Source organism: Thermobia domestica, chromosome 7 (genome assembly GCF_964235325.1).
Source record: "Thermobia domestica chromosome 7, izTheDome1.hap1.1, whole genome shotgun sequence".
NCBI classification, from domain to species: domain Eukaryota; kingdom Metazoa; phylum Arthropoda; class Insecta; order Zygentoma; family Lepismatidae; genus Thermobia; species Thermobia domestica.
In genome coordinates this window covers 231,286,264-231,311,088 of record NC_137460.1, presented here as the reverse complement: position 1 = coordinate 231,311,088, position 24,825 = coordinate 231,286,264, and the positions used below count along the sequence as shown (strand labels likewise).

At 35.1% G+C, this 24,825-nt stretch overlaps 1 protein-coding gene across 1 annotated transcript; it reads left to right on the top strand.

Moving 5' to 3' along the window:
- Positions 1–797: 797 nt before the first annotated feature.
- LOC145690723 (uncharacterized) lies at positions 798–24,546 on the top strand. Its single transcript, XM_081765900.1, has 5 exons — positions 798–950; positions 10,912–11,052; positions 14,706–14,870; positions 16,098–16,244; positions 23,301–24,546. The coding sequence occupies exons 1-5, from the start codon at positions 897–899 to the stop codon at positions 24,207–24,209; spliced, it is 1,416 nt and encodes a 471-aa protein (XP_081622026.1). The 5' UTR covers positions 798–896; the 3' UTR covers positions 24,210–24,546.
- The last annotated feature ends 279 nt before the right edge of the window (positions 24,547–24,825 follow it).

The window sequence follows — 24,825 nt, the reverse complement described above, 5'->3', positions numbered from 1 at the left end:
GGGCTGGAGGCCTAGGTCATCCCAGTTTTTCTGAGTGACAAAAATAATTTAAGCTACTATTTATCTATTTTTGAAAGTTCATGGTAAACTCATGGTACCTATCAGAGCAGGCCCGAAACCAGCCACAGAGGTTTGGGTGGCATGCATATGTTACGAAGGCCACGAAAAGTTTAGGGGAACAGGCTCCCCTCTAGTTGCGGGCCTGTATCATAGTCTGAATTCTGGCTGTGCCTCCAGTTTTTTATCTTCTAGATCCACCACTGTCTTTAAATTTAGTCTAAACGGAAGTTTCCTCGTCACTAAAATGGTTAACATAGGCGCCTTTGGCGTGGGAGGCTCGGGTTCGATTCCCGGAGGAAGCTCATATGGTTCGCATCCCACGTTAAACTGTAAGTTTACAACTGATATACCCTCACTGCTAAACGGGACACTAAAATCAAATAAGAAATTAGTCTAAAAAGTACAACTTTCGGTTATTAAATTAAAAATTTGGTTTAACTTCCTGGTATTGTGGAAATATTTTAGACACACGCAAAATATTTATAAAGTTTGACTTGAACAATGCGATGACTTGTAATCAGAAATTGTAAAATATAATAATGCAAAAAGGTGACGCATCCATTAAAGAACGTGATAAGTGTATATTCTTTCTTTTTCTTTAGACTTCGAGTTCCCCCCTCCTCTCGTTCCATAAACACTTCAGTCTACGGGACAGGTTAGAAATTCTTTCCTATTATGTCATGGATGATATCTGTCTGATTCCAACGTCACATTATCTTATCAAGACTTAATATAAAGGATTGCTTTATTGACATGTCCTCATATTCGGAGTTGCTCAACATTTAGTGATCATAATTTATTTGACAAGGAATAGCCACAAGTAGTTTCGCTCTAACATGAATACTTGGATTACATTGCTAGCCGTTTGTGGGACGCTCGTCTTCGCACAGGTAGGAATATTAAGAATTACTATGAACAAAGATAATTACAAACTATCGGAAAGAACATTCTTTAGATCAGTCCAGTTATTGAATATGTTGGTTTCCTCGAATATAGAGATATAAGGGTATTATTAAATGTGTTTAGAGTAACTGTTACCGCGTTTAAAAAAAATATAACATAATTTATGCATCCATTTTCAGCTATTTAAATACCTTAATTTGTTAAGCTCACATAAATAAATTTCGCTAAAATAAATAAATAAATATGTAGTTTAAATTGGAAGAGCGAAATGAGTACGAAATGTAAAACGTAATTCGCCCAAAATCGATTTTGCAGATTTTACTTGTGGATTTTTTAACATCCACTACGCCTGAAAATGTGTTATATAGATATGATTGTCTTGAACATGGTCCGCGGCGGAAAGTTTTGGGGGCGCCAACTTTTCTATTATTCACATATTGTGATGCAGTATATTATTATTAGTAGTAGTATAATGAGCTCAGTCGTGGACATATGAATAACGTACGCGCCTGTGGCGCGAGAGGTCCGGGTTGGATTCCCGGTGGGATCTCATGTGGTTCGGATTCCACGTTAAGCTGTAGATGCACTTTTCATATACCTTAATTCGTGAAAGTGATGCTAAATTAAATTTTTAGTATACTGTTTTATCTATATATTATTATTTATATATTATTTCATTCATTATATATAGATATATATATATAGGGTGTTTCAAAACAATAACGACAACGTTTCGGAGGTGATTCCTGGCACCAAGATAAGACAAAAAATATAGACCAACCTGGGTGCACAAATGCTTCCTTTCGGAGTTATAGGCTGCCGGAAACATGAAAAAATGAATATGAAAGGTTCATAGCTCCAATACTATGGGACTTGCTGCAGTCGGGTCAAGATTTCACTTAGGAACTCATATGTGCGCTCTCCAAAAATACATGTTTTAGAATCCTAAAGTACTCACGCAACAAGATGGAGTTTGACTACAGGCATATAATTTGAAGTACTCACCAATCACCTCTATAAAAATTGTGCGGAAGTAACGCAGGATTCTGAAACATGGATATTTGGATAGGGCACACATAAGTATTGACCCGACTACAGTAGATCCTACACTATTGGAGCTATGGGCCTTTAAAGTTCATTTTTTCATGTGTTTTCGGCAGCCTATAACTCAGCAAGGAAGCATTTGTGCACCCAGGTGGATCTATACTTTTCGTCTTATCTTGGTGTCAGGGATTACCTTCCAAACGTTGTTGGTGTTGTTTTGAAACATCCTGTGTATATACATATATAGGCCTTTATATATATGACTCAGAGAGCAATTGCCCCGCCCCCTGCAGCCCCAAATAACACTACTAGAATACTTCAAATTGCAGCTTCATTTTTCTTATAATCGATATTACTAAAACATTGAGCAGGGCACATATCCTTATAAACACAATAAACGTTCACCCAATGGAATTATATGTTTCTTTAGTATATACTGTGTTTTTATGTTATTCTTTCATCTTGGTTTCTTCTGCTTTGGGATTCTAGGATGAGTGTGAATCAATGTTTCGTTGTGTTCACGGGGCTCTACTGGGTTGGAACCCCCTCCCCCAAAACTTCCCAACTAAACATAATTGTGTGCACTTCCCCAGTAAAACTATATTTGTTTAACAGGGAAATGATTGATGTATCATAAAAATTTGATCTTACGCTTCATCTGTACTTTTTCTCATATAAAAAGAATCTAGTTCTACTGTATAATTTTAATTTCTGAAATTATAGCTGGAAGTATTGTACAATTACTTATCGTCTTTTCGGGTGCAGTATAATATCTCTTTAGTACTACATAGACGTAGTGGCTTGTAATATTAGAAACAGGTCAAAACTCCACAGCCAAAACCCCCACACTCAAGAAATGTCAAAACGCCCACACAATCGGTCATAACTCCCACACAAACGGACAAATCTCCCAAATGCACGTACGGTCATAACTCCCACAGCCAAAACCCCCACACTGGTAATCGGTCATAACCTCCAACGGTCATAACTCCCACACAAATGTACAAAACTCCCACACATAGCAACGGTCACAATCCCCACATAAATGGACAAAAACCCCACACAAATGGACAAATTTCCCACATGCAGAAATTGTCACAACTGCCACACAAATGGACAAAAACCCCACACAATCGGACAAATCTCCAACACTCTGAAATGATCCTGGTTGCATGTCTTACCCTTGTACTTTTTAATAACATTTTTTATTCCACTTAAACTGGTGTTGCAACTATTCTTCTTGCACTGTTTTCTAATGACAGAAACACTAAAGTGGGCGTCATAAAAAGCCGCAACAAAGACGTGCAACCACGATCATTTCAGAGTGTGGGGGATTTGTCCGATTGTGTGGGGTTTTTGTCCATTTGTGTGGCAATTGTGACAATTTCTGCATGTGGAAGTTTTGATCATTTGTATGGGAGTTTTGTCGATTTATGTGGGGATTATGACCGTTGCTATGTGTGGCTGTTTTGTCCATTTGTGTGGGAGTTATGACCGATTGTGTGGGCGTTTTGACATTTCTTGAGTGTGAGGGTTTTGACCTAGACCCGCTCGTATATTTGTGAAAAACAAAATATCGGGATACTCGATTTGAAAAATGTAGAACAGTTTACGTTCACAATTACATGATATAAGCCTAAGAAGCAAAAGTGAACCAAGCTCTAAAAGCTTCTGTTTTGCACAGCTGCGGAACATAGCCGAGCTTTTCCTTGGCCTATAGCATGGCCACCAAATATCGGTATTTTTAACCCTCAGATGATGAGCTACTGGCCCACTCAATTTCGTTCAGTTTTCAGCGAGTAGTTACGGAGAAATAAAGTACCATATACAACCCAAGCCGAGCTTGTCCCTGAACGAGACGAGTCACCAAATATAGCGGGCTTTATTTCTTACATTAGGTGATGGGACGATTTGTCTATGAAATTTCGTTCAGATTCGGCCAACAGTTATTGAGAAATAAAATACATCATCATACATAGATTTCAAGTGTACCTATAAGTTTCCGTATACTGATACTGAAAGCTAACAAAGGGCTTTTTAGTACTTAGATTTTCTGTGAGAACACACATTCCTTTCGTAATTTTGAAGGCATATATAAAAGAGTACAACTAATTTACATTCATAGCAAATCTGAATCATGTCAAGTAAGCTATTATCGTGTCCGCTAGGGGCATTATTGTCGCAACCTAATAGCATTTCCGATTAGTATGGATTTTTTCCATTTACGATAGCTGTCAATTTTTGGCAATTACATGTTTTAAATGTAAGACAGAAAGCGTTGACAGAATTGCAGAAACAATAAATTACAGGACAGTTGTGCATTCCGAAGAATGTTGTTGTGTTGCTGGGACACAGCCTTGTAATAAAGGGCAATCCCGTAAAACAAGGCATGTGTAGCTTACGAATCCTACAGTAACACTACGACTTGCATAAAACGTGATTTACGTTTGTTTAGGATTATGTAATAATTGTCAAAAATTACAATTACGGGAGCATTTTTGTTTTTTGCAACTATGACACTCATTACAATGCGTAATGATATATATTTAGTTTGAAATTTATCAGCGAAACAAATAAAGCATAAAGAGTAAATTGTTGCTAAATGCTAAAAAGGTTCCTAAATACTAATGAATTCGGCTAAATTAATAAATTCTATGCTTTTTTTAAGTAAATAAATTTATTTTTGTTGCTGTTAATAGCTACTTATGCGGTAACCAAGAAAGTTGTGGAGGTCTGTGTTCAATTGGTCTTGGCCCTCACACCGTGAGTTGAATGCGAATGGAGATAAGGAGAAGTTCAGTTGTTGGTGTGAGTATATCCAACATACTACATGGTTGTGGCAGTTCGGTTACACCGTGAACTTGCCTAAAGACAAAGTGAACACGGGACCTCCACAGAGCGTCATAAGAGCGTGTATGCTGTACGAGTTCAAACTAAGGTGAAACAGCGCTGCAGCGGGGTGGAAGATATGCCAAACCTTTGGTGAGGGTGTCGTGACTACGCAGACAGTGCAGCGGTGGTTTAACAAGTTTAAGAACGGTAGCGAAACACTCGAAGACGCACCACGTGCCGGAAGATAAACACATGTACAAAATGCAGATCTTCAGGCAGCAATTGAGGCGAACAGTGGCCAGACATGTGAGGAACTGGAACTACAGTGTGAGTGGAGAAACCATTCGGAAGCACTTCCATCAGCTTGGGAAACACTACAAGTTGAATCGAAGGGTCCCACATGATATGACTCCGGACCAGAAGGAAACGCGAGTAGACATCTGTGTTTCTTTGCTGTCTCGTCTGAGGAAGGACAGGATGTTGACATATGATGAGAAATGGGTCCTGTATGAAGCTCCACGGCGCTGTCATCATTGGTTAACATCTCATGAACCGGTTCGAAAACAGCTGAAAGAAGCACTGCACCAAAAGAAGGTCCTACTATGTGTTTGGTGGACTGCTCGCGTCATTGTGGAACTGCTACCAGCTGGTCAGAGCATCAATGAAGCTGTGTACTGTCAACAATTGAGCGTGTTGAAGAAAAACTCAAAACTCTGGAGCTAGGACTTCAGAATCACAAAGTGGTTCTCCTGTTACAGGACAACGCTAAGCCCCACGTGACTACTAAATAAATTTATTTTTGTTGCTGTAAATAGCTACTTACTTAAAATATCTGCTAAATCAAAGTATTAACAATACAAAATTTGTAGTTCTTCCTTGATAAAAATATTATGTATACGTTGCTCGTTAAAGCCTGTTGACATTTTTTTACGCACTTGGTATACATGACCGTCTATGAGGAAAATCCTTCCTTCACAGCAGGAAGGACTTTTTTTTTTTATTTTAAAGGAAGAAAAGACAAAGCTAGTTGTACAACATAGTATACGTAATTTATTTATTTAAATAGAAGAAATATACGTATTTCTTATTTGTTGAAGTTAACAAAATAGAAAATTAGTTCAGCATACAACATAAGAGCAGTTCTGATCAAATTTATATATTTAATCAAATTTATTTATTTGTTTTAGCGGGAATGATTGTTAAAAACCTCAGTGTACATGTTTTTATAATTATTTAATTCACATCTGCTATATATATATGCATATTCAAAAACTGTTAAAAAAAAGGGATGCGCGTTCTTAAATTATCGTATATTCACCTATTATCGTAAGGGCATTTTTGTATATAATAGCACTAAGGCTTAAAGTATCGTATATCACTATAAATTATCATATGGTTGGCAAGCCTGCCATTAGATTTTATTTTGGATGTTACTGCAAAAATAAATAAATAAATAAAATATAATATAATAAAAGTACTTTGCTCATGAACATTGCAATATTCATGAAAGTGTTTATCATTTTTTTTTTCTTTCTTTCTTTATATTGGTGGACTTTTCATAATTAACCGAACTATACAAGATTATTTATCATATCTTTAAGAAAGGAAGTGTTCCGTTTACGATATGAATCGTTGTTCAGGCTTGATTTCTAGATAGAAACGTGACCAAGCATATCATGTACTTATTCTATTGAGTGCCTGTTAGGTGGCGTTCTCTTCTAAAAGTCAAGTGATCCTTGGTTATCTTATCTATTAAATACTATTTGTTCAATCTGTTATGCTTCACAATCTGTCTATCGTCTTTCTTTTTTTTTAAAAAAAGAAAATATATATTAGATATCGAAATATATCCTTGAATAAATGTGCCATATAGATAATTGAAGTGCTTGATACATTACGTCAACTATCGATAAAATACACGATTAGCTTTCTACGGTGTATTCAGAAAGGCTGGAAACAAATTTTAAAATTTTCCACTTTTAATTAAATACGGTACTTCTTTCAGATTATTATCATGTCACGCATTCAGGATAAAAATTAAAATTTTAAAAAAAGAAGAAAGACTTATTATCAGTCTTAGGTTTGTGGGTGTAAGTTGACATTATGAAACTAAGCATTCACTGCTCGATTCAAAGAACTACTTGGACAACCGGCAACAACAAAATAATACATTAAAAATAATCTCCTACTTCCTGTATTTGCACATTTACATTTATCACGTTCATCGAGAGACAGATTTACATTATGACTGCACAATGAAAGTAGTCACAAAATGAATTTTAACCTTTATATATATATATCTGATGTATAACATGTATTCTACTTATAACTTCATACTCAATGAATCACCATTGTGTAGATCAGTGTCGCCAAACCGTCAACCGCGAGCATCGGCTACATTTTCGGTAGATTGCGTTAACGTTCCGGTTGGCTAACCTTGATTGCTAATGACAGAGGGCGCTGACGACAGCTGCTTGTATCCCCGTTCAACTACTATTGTCAACCTCATCTCACAGTCGATTGTATACGGGTGGGTTTGTGCACGTTATGTTTTTCGTGTGTATATTAAACATTGGTATCTTAAATATTTACTAGAAATGTAAGTTTGTATGTAAGAAACAAGTATAAAATCTTTTTTTTTTTAAATATTGGTAGTTGTTTTGGTTGGTAGCTCACAGTAGGATTTACAAACGTTACGGTAGTTCAAAAGCTTCATAATTTTAGCTACCAATGGTGTAGATGAAGTACTTTCAGGCCAAAAATAATGAACTTTAATACATGGGAAAATTCTTAATTCCATTGGAAGCTTTCTACCTACATTAGGTATCCTCAAGCTTTCATCACCACTAGGAACTATGTGAGACTGAGGAAGAGTTAGAGAAAGAGAGAGAAGGCAGGCGAGTGACACACAAGGGTTAGGGCATCAAAAAAGTTGGGACACTGTCGTGAGCGAATACTCGTAGATTCAAATGTTCGCGATATAAGAACAGGGGAATAAACATAAATATGTTTGGTTTGGCGTTATATTTTACAACTCAGACAGTTCCCTTATCTAACATTTTGTTTTTAACTTTGACATTTGTAAACAAATATCGTTATCTGCCATATGTTTCAAATATGCAATCTATATTGTCGCAGATTCACTTTATTTTCTTGGAAATATGCTCTCTTGAAAGGTACTGATAAAACAATATGATTGTGCATAAAGTGTATTGCGTGAAGCTCTTGTAATCACTGGAATCAATGTGTTACTTCCATCATGTTCGAGAGGAAGTAAAATATTACATTAATCGTGTATAATGTATAATATTTACTTTGCATTAAATATTCTTAATAACTTGATTTATTTATTAATATTTTATGCAACCAGTTTCTTTCATATTGAATGAAGTTTCTACTTTATGCATTGTAAAGAGATATCTGCTCGAGTCAGTTTTTTTTATCACTTGTGTGCCCCTTAGAGGTGCATATAAAGAGAAAGGGAAAGTAAAGGATGCCACCAAAAAGCACATAAAGTGCTCAAGTTCAAGAGGTACACAAAAACAATATAGTGTAGAGTTCTTGTGTACTATTCATTGTTGGCAGAAAGTTTTGTACTTCTTTTCCTTTTTCTTTTCTCCACAACAAAGGATTACGCCGGAAAGTTTACAGAGATAAAAATAAGCTTTACATTGTTGCATTATTATGTTCTCAATGATTTTGCATTGTAAGTATTGTTTTTTAAAAAGAAAAAATATTAATACAGTATGTTAAACTTGCAGTTTAACAGAGTTTTCCAAGAATTGTGCTATATATTTTAAATTATGCTTTATGCTTTATTTTCTAAAATTATGCTTTATTTTTGCTTTCAAAATTAGTTTCTTCTGGGCCCTTAGACAACCACAATCATGTTCAAGGAACCAACCATATGTCTAAATTGCTGTTATGCTTTTTATGCTTTTGGGTTGCCCAAGTGATGAGCTAACATGGCCATCGAGGACAAAAGTCAAGAAATCTAATTCCTAATTCTAATTCCAAATTAATATAATACTTATTCCTGCTTCATTTGTAGCCACTATAACAGGAATTTTTTTTTCGATAACTTGTAAATATAGACCCTTTTAACTGCATTACAAAGTAACTAGTTAAAATGCTAAATCTAATCACAAAACACACACACACAAAAAAGCAAGGAAACGTACGAAGATAGTCTAATTGTAAGAATTTATTACTTTCAATTTCAACTTCAGTTACTCTCAACATATACGATATTATTGTAAAGAGGAAACTTGCCAGTTTTCCAATTTGATGTTTCCTGCAGTGATGCCAACCTGAAACGTTATAAAATCCCATTTCGAGAGGCAGAAATTCCCATTTTGCTGATGAATTCCCCATGCTATACTAATAGCAAAATTTTGAAAACTTAGAAAACATGACGAGTGAAATTAGTGTATGTCAAATCATTTTCTTCAAAATATTAGTGAATTATTCAAAAATTCCGATCGTCTATGTTTATCAAACAATTTATGAATAAATATTTTCGTTAATTGAAAGAGATAATTGAAACTGCTGATGAAAATAAGCACATTTTGTTATGAGTTTAGTATTTTCATCACGCTTTCGTGCTACAATCTTCTAGATAAGCTTCATTCTTCAGTCATTTTGTATGAAACGTTTTGGGAAGTTGGACGTTTCTCGTTTTAAATTCTTCCGTTAATTCTGCTTTTTATTTCTTTTTTTTTTAAATACCAGAGTACAATTAACGTTAATTATTTTTTGAGATTCACAAGTCACTACATATGTAAATCATCTTATTACTAACATGCATTTTATAATAACAACATTTAAGAATTAGCATAATTTTATGTTTATTGAAGATTCATTTGTCTATTTTCGCCCATAGACACTTCTGTTACGTCAATGGAATAGATATATGAAAAAATCCCATAAATCCTGCCAATTTTTACGAAAATTCCCTTTATCCCATTTCGAAAAATCTTTATCAAAACATCCCATAATATGGGATTTTCTCCACGGGTTGGTATCACTGATTTCCTGCTTCCTGAGAGGTTTTCTAATTATCTTTCCACGCAACGTTTACGAATTTTAAGAATTAGCAATAGCATATCAAGAAAAAAATACATCAAGATACAAAGAAAGAAAATAGTTTTAAAATTTCTTTATGTATTTATTGTCGATTTGGGTCCTCAAAACTTTTTGCCAAGTACTTGCCATTGTGAATCAGTCTGTAAATTTAAAAGATTAATATATTGTGAAAAATCGGTTGCTGCTGCCAATCCTTTGGCCCTGTGTACACTATAGATTAAAACCACGCTTAATTAAAAGTTCTAATTCTTTACTTGTGCCAATAATAGAGAGCAAAAAGAGTCCATGTTCAGTATCAGCACTATCCATGTTCAAAAAGTGAAATTGAAAGAACGTAGTTTTATATATATATATATATATATATATATATATATATATATATATATATATATATATATATATATATGATTAAATCGACATACACAATCCACTACGAAACCGAACTGTCTTCGTGGAAGTTTTCGGTAAGATATTGTTTGTTTACAGAGAGAATTCCCTGAACTATTGCATTCTCGAGGAAAAAGACAAGATTTTTTTTTTTTTATGTGAAATATTCTAAAGAAATTGTCTGTACGGAAGCCTTTTAACATCATGTCGAGGACTGATTGATGCCAAAATATTAAGGTGTTATATTATAAACATTATCCATTTTCTTTCTGAAGTAGCTAGTCTTTTAGAGGTTGGCCAGTTAGCCTATTCCAAATCGCATTACGTATAGGGGTTGTCGTGCAAAATGGCTAAACAAGTTTTTATATATATATATATAACCTCATTTTAGTTTTAAATTTCATCCAGAATATATGGAATAGTTTTAATATTTGTAGACGCTATCCAATTTTATTGTTTTAATTAAAATTTAATAATAGAACTTTAGCAATATATATATAGCTTCACCTTGAAGTTTACCCTAGCTCAATTGCAAAAATGTTTGTTGTCGTAAATATTAATCATACATTTTTAATTAATATATTTTTCTGTTTCCCACAGGCGGCCAATGTGAAACTTTCCATCTTCTATGAAACATTATGTCCAGACAGTAAGAGATTTGTGACGAGACAACTTTATCCAACATGGAAGCAGTATTCAGATGTTCTAGATATTGTCTTTGTTCCTTTCGGGAAAGCTGACGTAAGAAACAATTCCTTCAATATAACTCATAATAATTATTAGAATCTTCTTCAGAGTATTGTAGTTTTGTACAATCGTTAGGAAAAATGTTTATCCACCTTTCAATCATATCTGAATGTCAATAACTGCTTTAGGTTGTTTTATTGACTATAATCCCTTACAAGAATATACTATGATGACGTGGTGTGCACTTTTATTAGCAACCATAGATGAAAAGGACAAACCAAATAGCAAAATTTATGTCAATTTAATAACTTGTAGTAGTTAAACTTTCACTTAGTCATTGAAGTTTCAATAGAAGTAGTAGTAACAAATGCTTCATAAATAACTCCCATATCGTCTTTAACTTATCTTTTACACAGAGTTTGTAGTGAAACATTTCATTTCTCAGTTTAACTGTTGTTTCTTCTACACTCTTCTCAAAGTTATCAAGTTGCCGAATCCTTTGAACTATTTTTTTTCAAAGATACACTCGTGTACAAAATTATTGTCGCATGTCTATAAATATGTTGTTGTAGGAATATAATTTGATAACGAATTCGCCCTGTATTTCTTACAATGTTAGTACATGTATAATCGGCAAAGACATGTATCTGGTAAATTTTGTGTCAGAAGAGCAGCAAATAAGAACAATAAAACGAAAATAAAACTTTCTTGTCCATTTAGCAACATTTTGTTTTACTCATTCTAATATTCGTATTTATAATTCTTTTCCTATGAAATGTACCACAAATATAAATTTTCCGATTATACTCATAGTATCAGTTAAAAGTACCCTGCAAACTCACTATCAAATTATATTCTTACAATAAGACAGTTATAGATATGCGACAATCGTTTTGGACATGAGTATACGTCTCTCATCATTACCACGACGATTTTAATCTATCGAGTGCTCCAAGAATATAACTTTTTCACGAAATTTATCAATTTAAAGATTCCTGGTAGTTCTGTTTTGAACAGCAATCTCTTTGACGCCACAAATTTCAATAATTCTATTAGTTAAATCATTCAGTTCAAATGCTTTATTTTCGAACTCAGTACATATTTCTGCCAATATATGGTTTAATGATCTCTAAAAAAAAACTCTCGAGAAACTTTTTGAAAGAGCCGACAATCTTTGTTTCCCATCTCCCTCCTAAGTTAGGTGTAATCTTCAAGTTATAACTTTTGATACCTGACTTCAAGTGGGAAAAAATCGTCTGTTGTGTTGCACGTATATAATTATAATACTCGTTCTTATAGCGTAACTGATCTACCTTACCATCACATTCAGGGTCTAGAAATGGCGCTAGCGTAACTCAGCGGCTATATCACATCTGTTTCAAGAGAAATTAGTGGCTGTCGTTTAGCTGAAGGTTTATAATAACTCCTTAGCCAATAATTCTCAAACTAATAGTAAGTAATTGTAATAAAATGCCATAAATGAAATTATGTTAGTTTTCAGTTTCATAATTTGCACTGTAGCTGAAAAACGGGTGGGAGATATCAAAAAATAAAGTGTTAGGATATTTTTTAATGCATACTTGATTGTCTTTCATTAAAAAAGATGAATCGAAAAAATGAGACAAGGGGTTATGAATATAATAGCGTCTACATAAAGTGGCTCATCCACTATCTTTAATAGCATCTCAAGATAAGCCGAACCATAACGTTTGGTGTCAAGATGCGATATTACCTGCTCTACATTGTCATAACTAGTAATTAAAAAAAAAAAGAAAAAAGTTCATCCCGAAAGATTTACACTCATGCGCCGCTACAGCCTGCTCTATTACAAGGAAAGTTGACAAAATCATGCGGCTTAGTACAGGGATGCAAATAAGTAACAAAATTTTTAGTAGCCCAAGAAAAAAGTTACTAGCCCACATACCATAATGGAAATCATTTACTTACCTTCGGTATTTTAATAGTGATATTAAAAACTCGCCCGCACCGATGAAATACTTGCCCCGCGCGAGTGGACGTGTGGATATTTGCATCCCTGACTTAGTATGTGAACTGATTTTTTTTTTTTTTGTTAGGGGGAAAAGCAGTCTTATGGCAGTCCTCAATTACTGTACTATTAGGGAACACTACAGCAAAGATTAAACTGTAGCTTGTCGAACATTTTCCAATTAAAAAAAAAATCAACTTAAAAGTAGAGCAAGAGCAAGAGCGAGCGAGAGAGAGAGAGAGAGAGAGAGAGAGAGAGAGAAAGAAAAAAATAACATTTTAGAAGTTTGGACAGCAAGAGGCATTCTTATTTGCTATCTATATTCTACAGGAGCGTAATTTCAGATTTTGCTTGGGGGGGGCAAGACCCCTTCATATAAGCAAAATTTCGCGTTTTTCACTTATTTTCTACTGTTCTATTGATAAAATCTATATATATATATATATCAAACTCAGGGGGGGCAATTGCCCCTCCCTGCCACCCCCTAAATGACGCCCCTGATATTCTATTGAAAAATTTACATTCTCATAGAGATTTTTTTTGAGGAGGAGAAGGTAGATTTTTAAACATCTTTTCTAAAATAGAAATAATATTTCAGACCTACCAACTCTCCCGCATTTCGACGTTTATTCCCGCTCTCCCGCAATGAAGTAGCAGACTCCCACATAGTCGGAATGGAGTAGGGGGGGAAGTAACCGCTTAACATACCCTTTCTTTTTAAAAAAGTACCGTTGAAATTTCACCTAATTTATTTTTCGGCTGAAATAGTGTATACATTGAACTACAATAATAGTGGGTACCTGTTCCCCATCATTATACAATTTTGTGTTGGTCACTCACAGTAGAAAGTAACGGATTGAATTTAGGGCCGAGCTATGTTTACACGTGTCTCCCGGGTTAAAATTCCTCCCAGGTTGGCAGGTCTGATATTTTACAAAAATTATAATGATTTCGCATTCGGACAAAAACATCTGGATATATCAAATTTTTCAATGAAGTTATCTGTCAAAACTCTTTATTGTAAATTTTTTAAACTACAACTTTCGATTTACAAGTTAAAATATATATAATAGAAGTCATATAATGATCTCAAAACAGAAAGTCAAGCAAAGATAACAATACAGGAAGCTTCAATCAGCATGGGTCCAATTCCGTTTAGTTTAGATGCTAAAGACGTACGTGCGACAGTCTTGGGGGAGATGTTCAGAGCGTAGAAACCAGTAGAACTGTTCTTCAGCGTCCTAACGATAAGGAAAGCAGAAATGAATACTGTGGATGGGATTCCCCAAAAGAAGCAAGGAAGTTCGCGGTATTTCTTAAAATAAAGACAAGTCAAAGGTAGGCTGTATCACAACTACTGTACAACGCAGGCAACATGCAGTCATCTCATGTTGATATCTTTGGTAGATGCAATGGCGTACGAATTTAACAATTGAGGTATGGTTGCACATAAACGAGGAGTAAGAATTGGAACAATTAAATCGAGGAGAGACTGCAACAACATTGTATATACATAGAATGAAAATAATACTTAATCTTTAAAAATAGCTAATTAAACTTGTTAACAAGCGACAGTGTTGTGAATGTATTTCAACAAAGGAATAACCAGTTAGCTATTTTTGACTGTATTAAACAGACTGGTAACTTTTCTTGCAAATTCTTAATATACCAGCCATTAACGTTATTTTCACAAACGGTATATTTATTTATTTCTTTACAGTATGTAGTCGACCATTTTGAATGTCAGCATGGCGCACTGGAATGCGATGGCAACAGACTTCAGTCCTGTGCTATCGACATCCTAGAACAGCAGTCTGACCAAGTGGAGTTCGTTCACTGTATTATGTCCACTTCTACAACATATACACCAACTCTTGGAGCTCAGGTAATCTTTTGTGGAAGTTATATTAGACCTTCAAAATAGTGTTACCAAGGAGACGAGACGAGACGAGACGAGAAATAAGGTTTTTCTCGTCATGTCTCGTCTCGAAAATTTCACGTCTCGTTTTGTTAATTTATGTGTTTCAGTTTGGAAAGTAGTCTTGCAATAATTTTCAATAATTTATGTAAATCATTACACAATATATTTGAGGCGCCTAGTATAAAATTTGCCACATCCATTTCGCTTAGTTTCGAGTAATCTCGCAAAACGTGCAGTCACGCTCCATATACACGCGTACAAAGTCCCATAATTGAACTAGTCTTTTTAGTATGAAATATTAAGCTTTTAAACAAAATTATGTTTCCATGGAATTCCTTTAGATCAAACATATAACATGCGATATATAACTTGAGAACATTTCTCTGCAAGTTCTTGTAACAAAACAAAACAAAAAAAAAAAAAAAAGTCGAAGAACTTTGGACAGTTCCGAATAGCTGATTAGTTATACAAACTCGTGTATGGAAATATTAACTTTGTAGGTCAATGTCAGGGTTCTGATATTAGTTTGTTTGAAGTGATCGAAACGCCATCTATCTTGTGTAATCTACCCGTAACTATTACGTTTCCATTAGAATGAAATGTAAGGTAGGCAGGGGTAGGAGCATAAAATTCTGTTCCTCAAATTGAAAATTAGTCAAGTATAATTTCGGTATGATTTTGGCTTATCGTACTCCTATCCGTAAGGTGGAGGGAAGTAAAGTATAAAATTATATGTAAAGTGAACGGGGATATGTTGCTCAGCGAGAATTTGAAAGTACTAAATTTTATCCTACTACTTTTCTCTCTTTTGGCCAACTACTGCAAATTTTTGGTGACTAGTATTTCTTTGGTCACTATATTTAATCATTTGTTGTTAAGTATTTGGAAATTCAATTCAATTTAGTAGTAAATTTTGATATGAGTAATCTTCTAAATAATATATTCTGTAAATTGCATTTAGACAATTGAAAAGCGGAATGATAATGTTGCAAAACTACTATTATCACCCATCTCATCATCACCGTTTCCTTAGTCTCGGTGCAAAATCGTCCGACGTTAAACTAAACAAAAATTAAAAAAAAAAATAGAATTTGGCGTTTCTGATAGAGTAATGTTGGAGATCACAGCTTATAGTATTATATTGATCATGTTTGGAGATTTTACTGATATTTTACTGTTTTGACTTTTCAGTGTGCAGCAGATTTGGATATTGATTTTGATCCTATAGAAGAATGTTATAATTCCACACGCTCTGTAGAACTTCTAATTGCCAACGGAAATGCAACCAAAAACCTGTCTCCACCATTGAGAGAAGTGCCTTCAGTTGCTGTTAATGATGTAAGTAACAAATTAAAATTTACATTAAACTACAACAGTTTTAATAGGTAATATTAGATTAGTTGGTGTGATTGAAATGCCTGTTTTTATATCCGCTGGGAAACCACCTTGTATAATGCAACTAAATTATGAACCGAAGTCACACCGTTTACGACGACACAAATTTTGTATGTGTTCAGAAAACAGACTGGGGTGCCCAGTCAATCAGAATACAACGTGCTACTGAAAATTGTATGAAAATTGACCATGAGAAGCCCAATTAAGATTTTCTTTTCTGAACATTTAGCAACAAATGTATATCAATAATGTATTTAGGCATTTGGCTCAGAAGAGACGGATGAACGCACTACACATCTTTGGTTTGTGAAAATTTGTGCCAGTCACGCAAGATTAACTTGAGATTACTGAAAAACAGCAACTTTCAGGTCTCGGAAAACTGCTCGTGTAATTGCGAACGATGCAGATGAGTTAGACATACACACGCCACTGTTGTTTGGTGAGTCTGAGCAATTGTTAGGATGAAGCATTTGAAAAGATGGGTGTTACATGAGTTGACCTCAGCCAACAAGAAACGCCGTTTAGAGATGCGGACTATGGAGTCCTTTAAGAATACTGAATAACCGGGAGGATATTCTGCATCAGATTGTTCTTTCTGACTTTAAAAAAGAAACGAATTTTCTGACAATCGTAAACGATCAGGACAAAGATTGGATCGTGACAAATGTACAGAGCGGTTTCCTAAACTACCCTTCCATCCGCAGAAAGTGTTGCTGCTGGTATGGTGGTCTATGGTCGTGGCGATTCATAATATTTTTCTCTGTCAAGCCGAAAGCATCACTGCGAATTACCTAAGCTTAATTCCTCAATTGGAAAGCAAACTTATCCATAAGCATCCAGCAATAGTCAATAGACAAAGGTGTTCTTATGTTGCAGGCCAGAGATAGCGTGGGTCAATAAAAACTTGATCCACGCCTCACTGACCCATCACCCATCGTAACACACTCTGATATTGTAAGAATATGTTTAAAGAAAGGGACTTGACAGTAGACTAGATAGGCTCTATGACCAATTTTCAGTCTTACCATTTTCAAAATTATATTTGCAGAAGGTATTAATATATATTAAAATTAATAGAAACAAATGGGACGAAATAAAACATATGTGCATAACCAGAAATGTAACAAACAAAAATTTAGAAACCCGATAGCCCCCTAAATACGCCAGTGGTAAGTTTACGAGTTGGTAGTTGGTACTAATATTTTGAATAAGGTATGTAAGGATAATTTGGAGGTTGACATTACATACAACGCTTTCTTGAATAATAATAATAATAATAATAATAATAATAATAATAATAATAATAATAATAATAATAATAATAATAATAATAATAATAATACAAACTTTAGGTAATGTATTTTATGTAGTTAACATAGGTGGGAAGAAGGAGACTCATACGAGAATAAAATCGAAAGCTTATCTGTAGTAAAAGTAAAAACTATTGGTTATTTCATATGAATACAAGAATTGCGTTCCAGCAATGCTTTCTGAATCTCCCCTTGACGAGTTTTCTGGCTACGCCACTGGCTGGAGCCTTTCATGTGCTTCGGTCCTTTGCTACTCTAGTCATTTTTACATAAGAATTGCACATATACGTAGGTATAACTCTGTGTAATGTGATTTACGTTGAAAGATGAGCGTTTTGCTATTAGTTTTTATATTGAATAAGTCTATATGCATTGAAAATTTTCCTATGACCCGTGTTACATATAGAGCCAATAACATCTGATTTGTAGTGTACATCATTGCAAGAGAACGATGTTTACAGACAGAGAGGGTACACATCGAACAGAGGGTTTATAATGGACAAGAATTTTTGTTTTACCACCATTCTCTGCATAGGGACAAGATCTGTGACTCCAGGGGGTAAGGCCGGATGAGTTTTGACCTGCACCTTTGCTGTGTTTGCTGTATTTGTGTGAGTTACACGAAGTGCCACTACGTGGCGCATTCGTCCATCAACAAAATTCTCCAGATGCGTGAATGCCTATTGAAGGACCTTAAAACAACGAGTAAATCTATAACGCAATATCAGTGACTCAATCAGTGGCTCAGTGGTAGAGCGTTCACCTCTGGTACTTGGGTCCCGGGTTCAAACCTTGCTCCCGCCAAGTGAACTTTGTGGTGGACAAACACCGTATGCGTGGGTTTTCTCGGGTTTCTCCCGTTTCCTCCCACTTTCTTCATTTCAGCATTTCATTCATCTCTCATCATCACCGTCTCCTTTAGCCTAACCGGCATAACCGCAAGACGTAACACTCAAAATTTTCATTTATTCAATATCAAACATATTACAGAGCTCCGAAGATCTATAATGAACCCCCACTCCGAATCAAAGAGGAAAGTAAGTAATTTCAAAGTACTGTATAAAAAAAAAGGTTAATTTTACAGTGGTTAAAAGAATCAAAAAGTATTTAAAAAACTATTGTTAGCTAAAAGTAAGTATTGTGAACCTTATACGTTACAGTAAGAAAATAAATAACTAAATAAATAAAATACGAGAATCAGGCTCACACACAAGCATTCGCTTATGTGAGCCATTTTCTATTTTTTCTATATTCTTTGCATAAGAAGTACAAAAAATACTGGCTATATAGAAATAAGTGCATTGAATTAATCTGCCCGACACCGAAAAATAGACAAGACTTCTGGAAGTCCGAAGTCCTGTTATCCCTGGAATGCCGGGTGTGTTAAGCATTATTAATAAAGGGAATCTAGGAAGTGCGATTTCTTTTAGAGAAGTAATAGCGCATAAAATACAAGTAGGAAACTTGATTTGCCAATTTCCGTAAGCAGTTAACTTTTCCTTATTCTTTCACTGTATTTCATTACTATTTTGTATATTGTTATTTTATAATTTAGTATGTTTTAATTTTGTATGTACATGCTTTAATACATTGGGTACACCCAATGAATATTATTTTTTTCTTCCAATAAATAAATATAAAATTATAGCTTCATGAATCATAATAGGCCTTTAGTTAGTAAGTAAGGGAAAATCATTAAATAATAGATAAAGGGAAATATTCTAAGAGGTACTACAAGAAATGTTTGAAAAGAAAATCAAATATAAGGATTTAATCAAACAACGAAGCCAGCTTAATATGTGAATGTATACTAAACTTCATGAGCAACAGTTGTTACATACGGTAAACTTGTTAAAACAAAAATTAAAGCTCTGCATCGAACAAAATTATATACATAACTTCACATGCTATAAGTAAATTTATTAGAAAGCTAAGTCTCTCTAATAATAATAGTAATAATTACAATAATAATAATAATAATAATAATAATAATAATAATAATAATAATAATAATAATAATAATAATAAAGTTTAATGAAATTAGTTTTACGTAACATGTTATTGTATCTTTACACATAAAAATGCCACAATTGAAGATATAAGCAAATTTATCAAATGCAACTTAAGAAGACTACAACAGCGATTTTTTTTTTTTTTTTTACTATGAAAAAGACTGTAGAATGTACTTTGGTAAAAGCTTCCGTTTGTCAAGAATTTGTTTTTTCTTTGAGAAGTGTCTCCCCCGCCCCCATTTGTAGAATTTTAAAATTGCAAAATACAAGGTCAGAGACTTTTACGAAACTTGTCTTTATTTATAGTATGTTTGTACATGCATTGTGTCGTCTTCAAAATAATCTTATTGGAAAGCCCTGCAGCAATGGAAACGTAGTGTAGAGTGCTGGGAGTGGTCACTAACACTCCTCGCCTTTGGTGCGAGCGGTCACGATTTCGATTCCCGGTGGGGGCACTCGATCGGGAAGAAGGAAGTTTTGACACAGGCAAATGCCAGGCAGTGTCGTAACTAAGGGGGAGGGGGAACAAACGGAGCTTGTACTGTACACCGGGAGCCGGATTAGAGGCGCAAAACTGGGCAAATAATTATTTTCACTATAAAGCAAGGAAATTGGCTTTACCAAACTAAAGATCATTAAAAAAAAAAAAACTCAGGAACTTAACAGGACAACAACGAATCACCAACCTTATGATCATATCCTTAAAGCATAAGTTAGGTTCATAGATATTTTATGAGGACTTTTTTAAGAACCTTTGCAGCCGAAAGAGCTCGCAAAGTTAAATCTTAGTTCGAACTTTTTGTGTTGTCATTTAACTTACATCGATTTAAGAGATTTCTAAAATGTACGAGTGTAACACTCGAGACACAGCTTGACTGTTTGTTATAATTAAATATTCTATTTTAAAGCAACAGATTGTTGATTCATTCTAAACATATGCACATTGCGATATAATTCCAAAAACAGTGTTATTTGCAGCTATTATGATAAGAATGTAAGAATATGTCAAGCATGCTAGTGTCAGATTATTTGGCAATCAAATACTAATTAGTTTGGTGTTTTATCTTGTACTAAAAATTAAATTATGTACTGCAATTTTGAAATCAAGCTTTACAACTTGAAGAAAAAAAAAATGAAATAGGAGAATTATTGTGTGATGCTAATATCAAGTGTAGTCGGGGAGCGTTTTGGTTTGGTTGCGGGGGGCGCTAAGGCGAATTCTTGCCCCGAGAGATAACTAGCTTAGTTGAGTCACTGATGCTAGGATGGTATGATACCTAGCGTACAGGTTCCATGCCTTTTTTTCTTCTTCCCCAGATAATGTATTCACCGCAGGACGGCATCTCTCATACACAATGGTTTAAGACCATTGGAGCCATTAATGCTCAGAAATTGTATAAATAAGTAAAAGAATATTAGAACTGAGAATGTGGAATGGCCTTCAGCTGGTTCGTTACAGCAACTTAAATCCCAGAAATACAACTGGGATTTGTGATGTTTCCTTCACCAACAATCCAATCAGGAGTCTCAATGCTAACTGAATGGAGTACTGTGCCCCTGAACTTCTAAAACATAGTACTTCCACATAATTCCACTGATTCACCTATATGAGCACACATCTTGCCCTGATATAGTTCCATTTTGTTGAAATCCTCATCATACTATGTAAGAATGACATTATTGTAAATATCCATGAAAACACATTCCTGATGATACGCAACATTGATTATCACATTATTTATAACGCAATACAATAAAATCCAACCATAACCAGGAAACCACATGGATAACTTTTGATTCACTCACGAATGAAATTACTTGACCCTTTTGCATCGATATTCGCCTTTGGTGCGAGCGGTCTCGGGTTCGATTCCCGATGGGGGCACTCGGTGGAAAAAATGTGAAAAGCTTTTTCAGGCCAGGCATCCTGAATGAGGTTTTCCTTATTCACACCAGACAAATGCCGGAGTGGTACCTAACATATAGGTCCCAGGCCGCTTCCTTCCTTCCCTTTTCCCGGATAGTGTGCTCGCCGAGGGACGTCATCCCTCAAACGTGACGAGCTAACATGGACATCAATGCCGACAGCTCAGAAATCTAAATCCTTTTGCATCGATACTTCTATACGTAATTAAGGAACCATTCCATAATCGGACGTGCTTTGTATATGCAGTAGAGTTTCTCTTATCCGATGTCGGTTCAGCGAAAATGTTGTATAAGAGGGAGGTGTCAGAAAAAAACCTATTAAATGTCAAGCTAAATTATGCTTTGACACATTACTAACCTCATGTTTATGGTTAACAACAAAACAGGAAAAAAATGAACTTACAGTTAGAGCATTTCTGAATGTATATTACATTATGTATTTCAAAGTTCAGTCCTGTAATGGTTGATAGAAAATTTTTGAGTGTAGTCTGTTTTTCTGACGAGTACACTTTTCGCTGCCTTGTCTCGCCATCTTTGCCGATTGATTTGTGTGTGTGTGTGTGTGTGTGTGTGTGTATGTCAGATAATACGGAATGTCGAATATATGTGACTATCCTGTATATTCACACCTTGTTTACGGTGACTACTAACTTCCGCTGATATCTCACCAGGTGGTATTCATGCAGTTTTCTGTAGTTGTTTTTCCGTTGGACGACATGGCTCGTTTTCATCGCAAGAAGATTCGTCTTAGAACCATTTTGAAACATAACTTCCTGTGAATTACATAGTAATGGTTGGTTGGAGTACATGGAATCCGGTGCTTATAGAATATTGTGTCGACCAATTCTCTTACACCGTTCAATATTTTAATTCGGTACAACACTGGTGGTGTCGACTTTGGTGGGTCCGTTTAGGATGTGACTTAATCACAGATGTACTCAGACCAGGAGCAGTTCCGCCGCATGTCATTGCACTATAGTATTTACAGTAGAGCGTCTAAGGAGCAGTTATACCGAAAGCTTCCTGTTTTATGTTTCCCTTTTCAATTTTCCTTTCTCCAATCATCCTTCATGGAACATCATATTTATGTCGAGTTTGATGAACTATTTTCCCTACTCGGAGGCAAATCAGGGTTGGCAGCAAAAAAGTTCAAACAATACTCTTCGGCTCAGGCAGCAATACCACTTTTGCAGTAAATAGAATATTTGCAACCCTGTTTTCAACGTGGCCGAGCAAGCAGAACTATTGTGCGTATGTATTGGAGTAGCCAATCAGCACACCATCAATTTGATCCTCCACTGTAGAAAGGAAACACGTTTATGGTTTGAAAAATGAAGAGAGTTATGAAGCTTGAGTAAGCATGACAAATCACCAAGTTTTATTTAAAATAATGTGTTTATTTTGTTTTATTAGTCGCGTTGAAAGAGGAAAAGGGAATAATGAAATAGAAAAATTTTGGTGTAACCATACCCTAACAGCTAATCCATATTCATGGCCACTGTGTGCTGAAATTTTATTTTTCTTCGCTCCACCTACTCTTTGTATTTCGTCTATATGAAAGCATATATCACTCTCTATTATGGCATTGCTAATTTAAGACATTATTTTTCAACCAATGCAATACTATATATAAGAAAAACAGGAACAAACATAAAAACTAATTTTAGATTTACAGCAACTTTAGTACCCTGTGTGTCACCTGTTTCATTTATTACATTTCGTTCTAAAACGTAATTTCTTTCATTTTTTAGGTTTTTGATTATGACGTGAGCAGTGAGGCAGTGAATAATTTGACATCTGTCCTGGAACACATTCTTCAGGATAAAATAGGAAAATTTTCGTTCTTGCGTCGAATTCCAACTTTGAAAATAAAAAACAGTGATGGAGGCGAAGATGAAACAGAAACTACTACAAAGGCAAGTGGAGAAACTACTACACAGGCAGGTGGAGAAACTACTACACAGGCAGGTGGAGAAACTACTACACAGGCAGGTGGAGAAACTACAACAAAGGCAGGTGGAGAAACTACTACACAGGCAGGTGGAGAAACTACTACACAGGCAGGTGGAGAAACTACAACACAGGCAGGTGGAGAAACTACAACACAGGCAGGTGGAGAAACTACTACACAGGCAGGTGGAGAAACTACTACACAGGCAGGTGGAGAAACTACTACACGGGCAGGTGGAGAAACTACAACACAGGCAGGTGGAGAAACTACAACACAGGCAGGTGGAGAAACTACTACACAGGCAGGTGGAGAAACTACTACACAGGCAGGTGGAGAAACTACAACACAGGCAGGTGGAGAAACTACAACACAGGCAGGTGGAGAAACTACTACACAGGCAGGTGGAGAAACTACTACACAGGCAGGTGGAGAAACTACAACACAGGCAGGTGGAGAAACTACTACACAGGCAGGTGGAGAAACTACTACACAGGCAGGTGGAGAAACTACAACACAGGCAGGTGGAGAAACTACTACACAGGCAGGTGGAGAAACTACTACACAGGCAGGTGGAGAAACTACAACACAGGCAGGTGGAGAAACTACTACACCGGAAAGTGGAGAAAGTACTACACCGGGAGCAGGGCATGTTATTACGGCATCAGTGTTGGTTTTATCATTTGCTTATGGTTTTCAGTTGATCTTATAAGTTGTGAAACAGAATTACATTTCAAGAGTTAACTATGAACTATACATATTTTAACTATCTCATGTTTAATATCTTGAGAGATCAGTTAAACATATTGTGAAGAAAGCGTCATTACTGTAGATGATGCATAATCAGACAATTACTCACTCAAACATACACATCTAATAAAAAAGAAACATAAAAGTCGTTATTATGAATTGTATTGTATATATTGAACAGACTGTAAAGTAATTTTTGCAGTGATTAGTTTCCATTTTGTGAGCTATTTTGTATCTCGGAGGTCTTAAATAAAGGTTTTCCTCACTCAAACTATATGCAATTAAACTATTTAAATATATGTAAAAATTTTTGTCTCTATACTTAATTCGTTTTATGAAGGAAAGTGAAATATAAAGTATATAATGCCTATGATATATAGTTTGTCATTTGTCGTGTCTTATCTGATAAAAATCTGATAGAGAAGGAAAGAGAAAGTCATGGTGAATATCGACGTAAATCTTCATGACTAGTTACATCATATTTTCTTAAAAAGTTTTCACTTTCCCTATCATTACATGCTCCATGTCGTAAGCGACGGTGGACCACCGATGGTCAACTAGCGACCTGTTGCCAAACA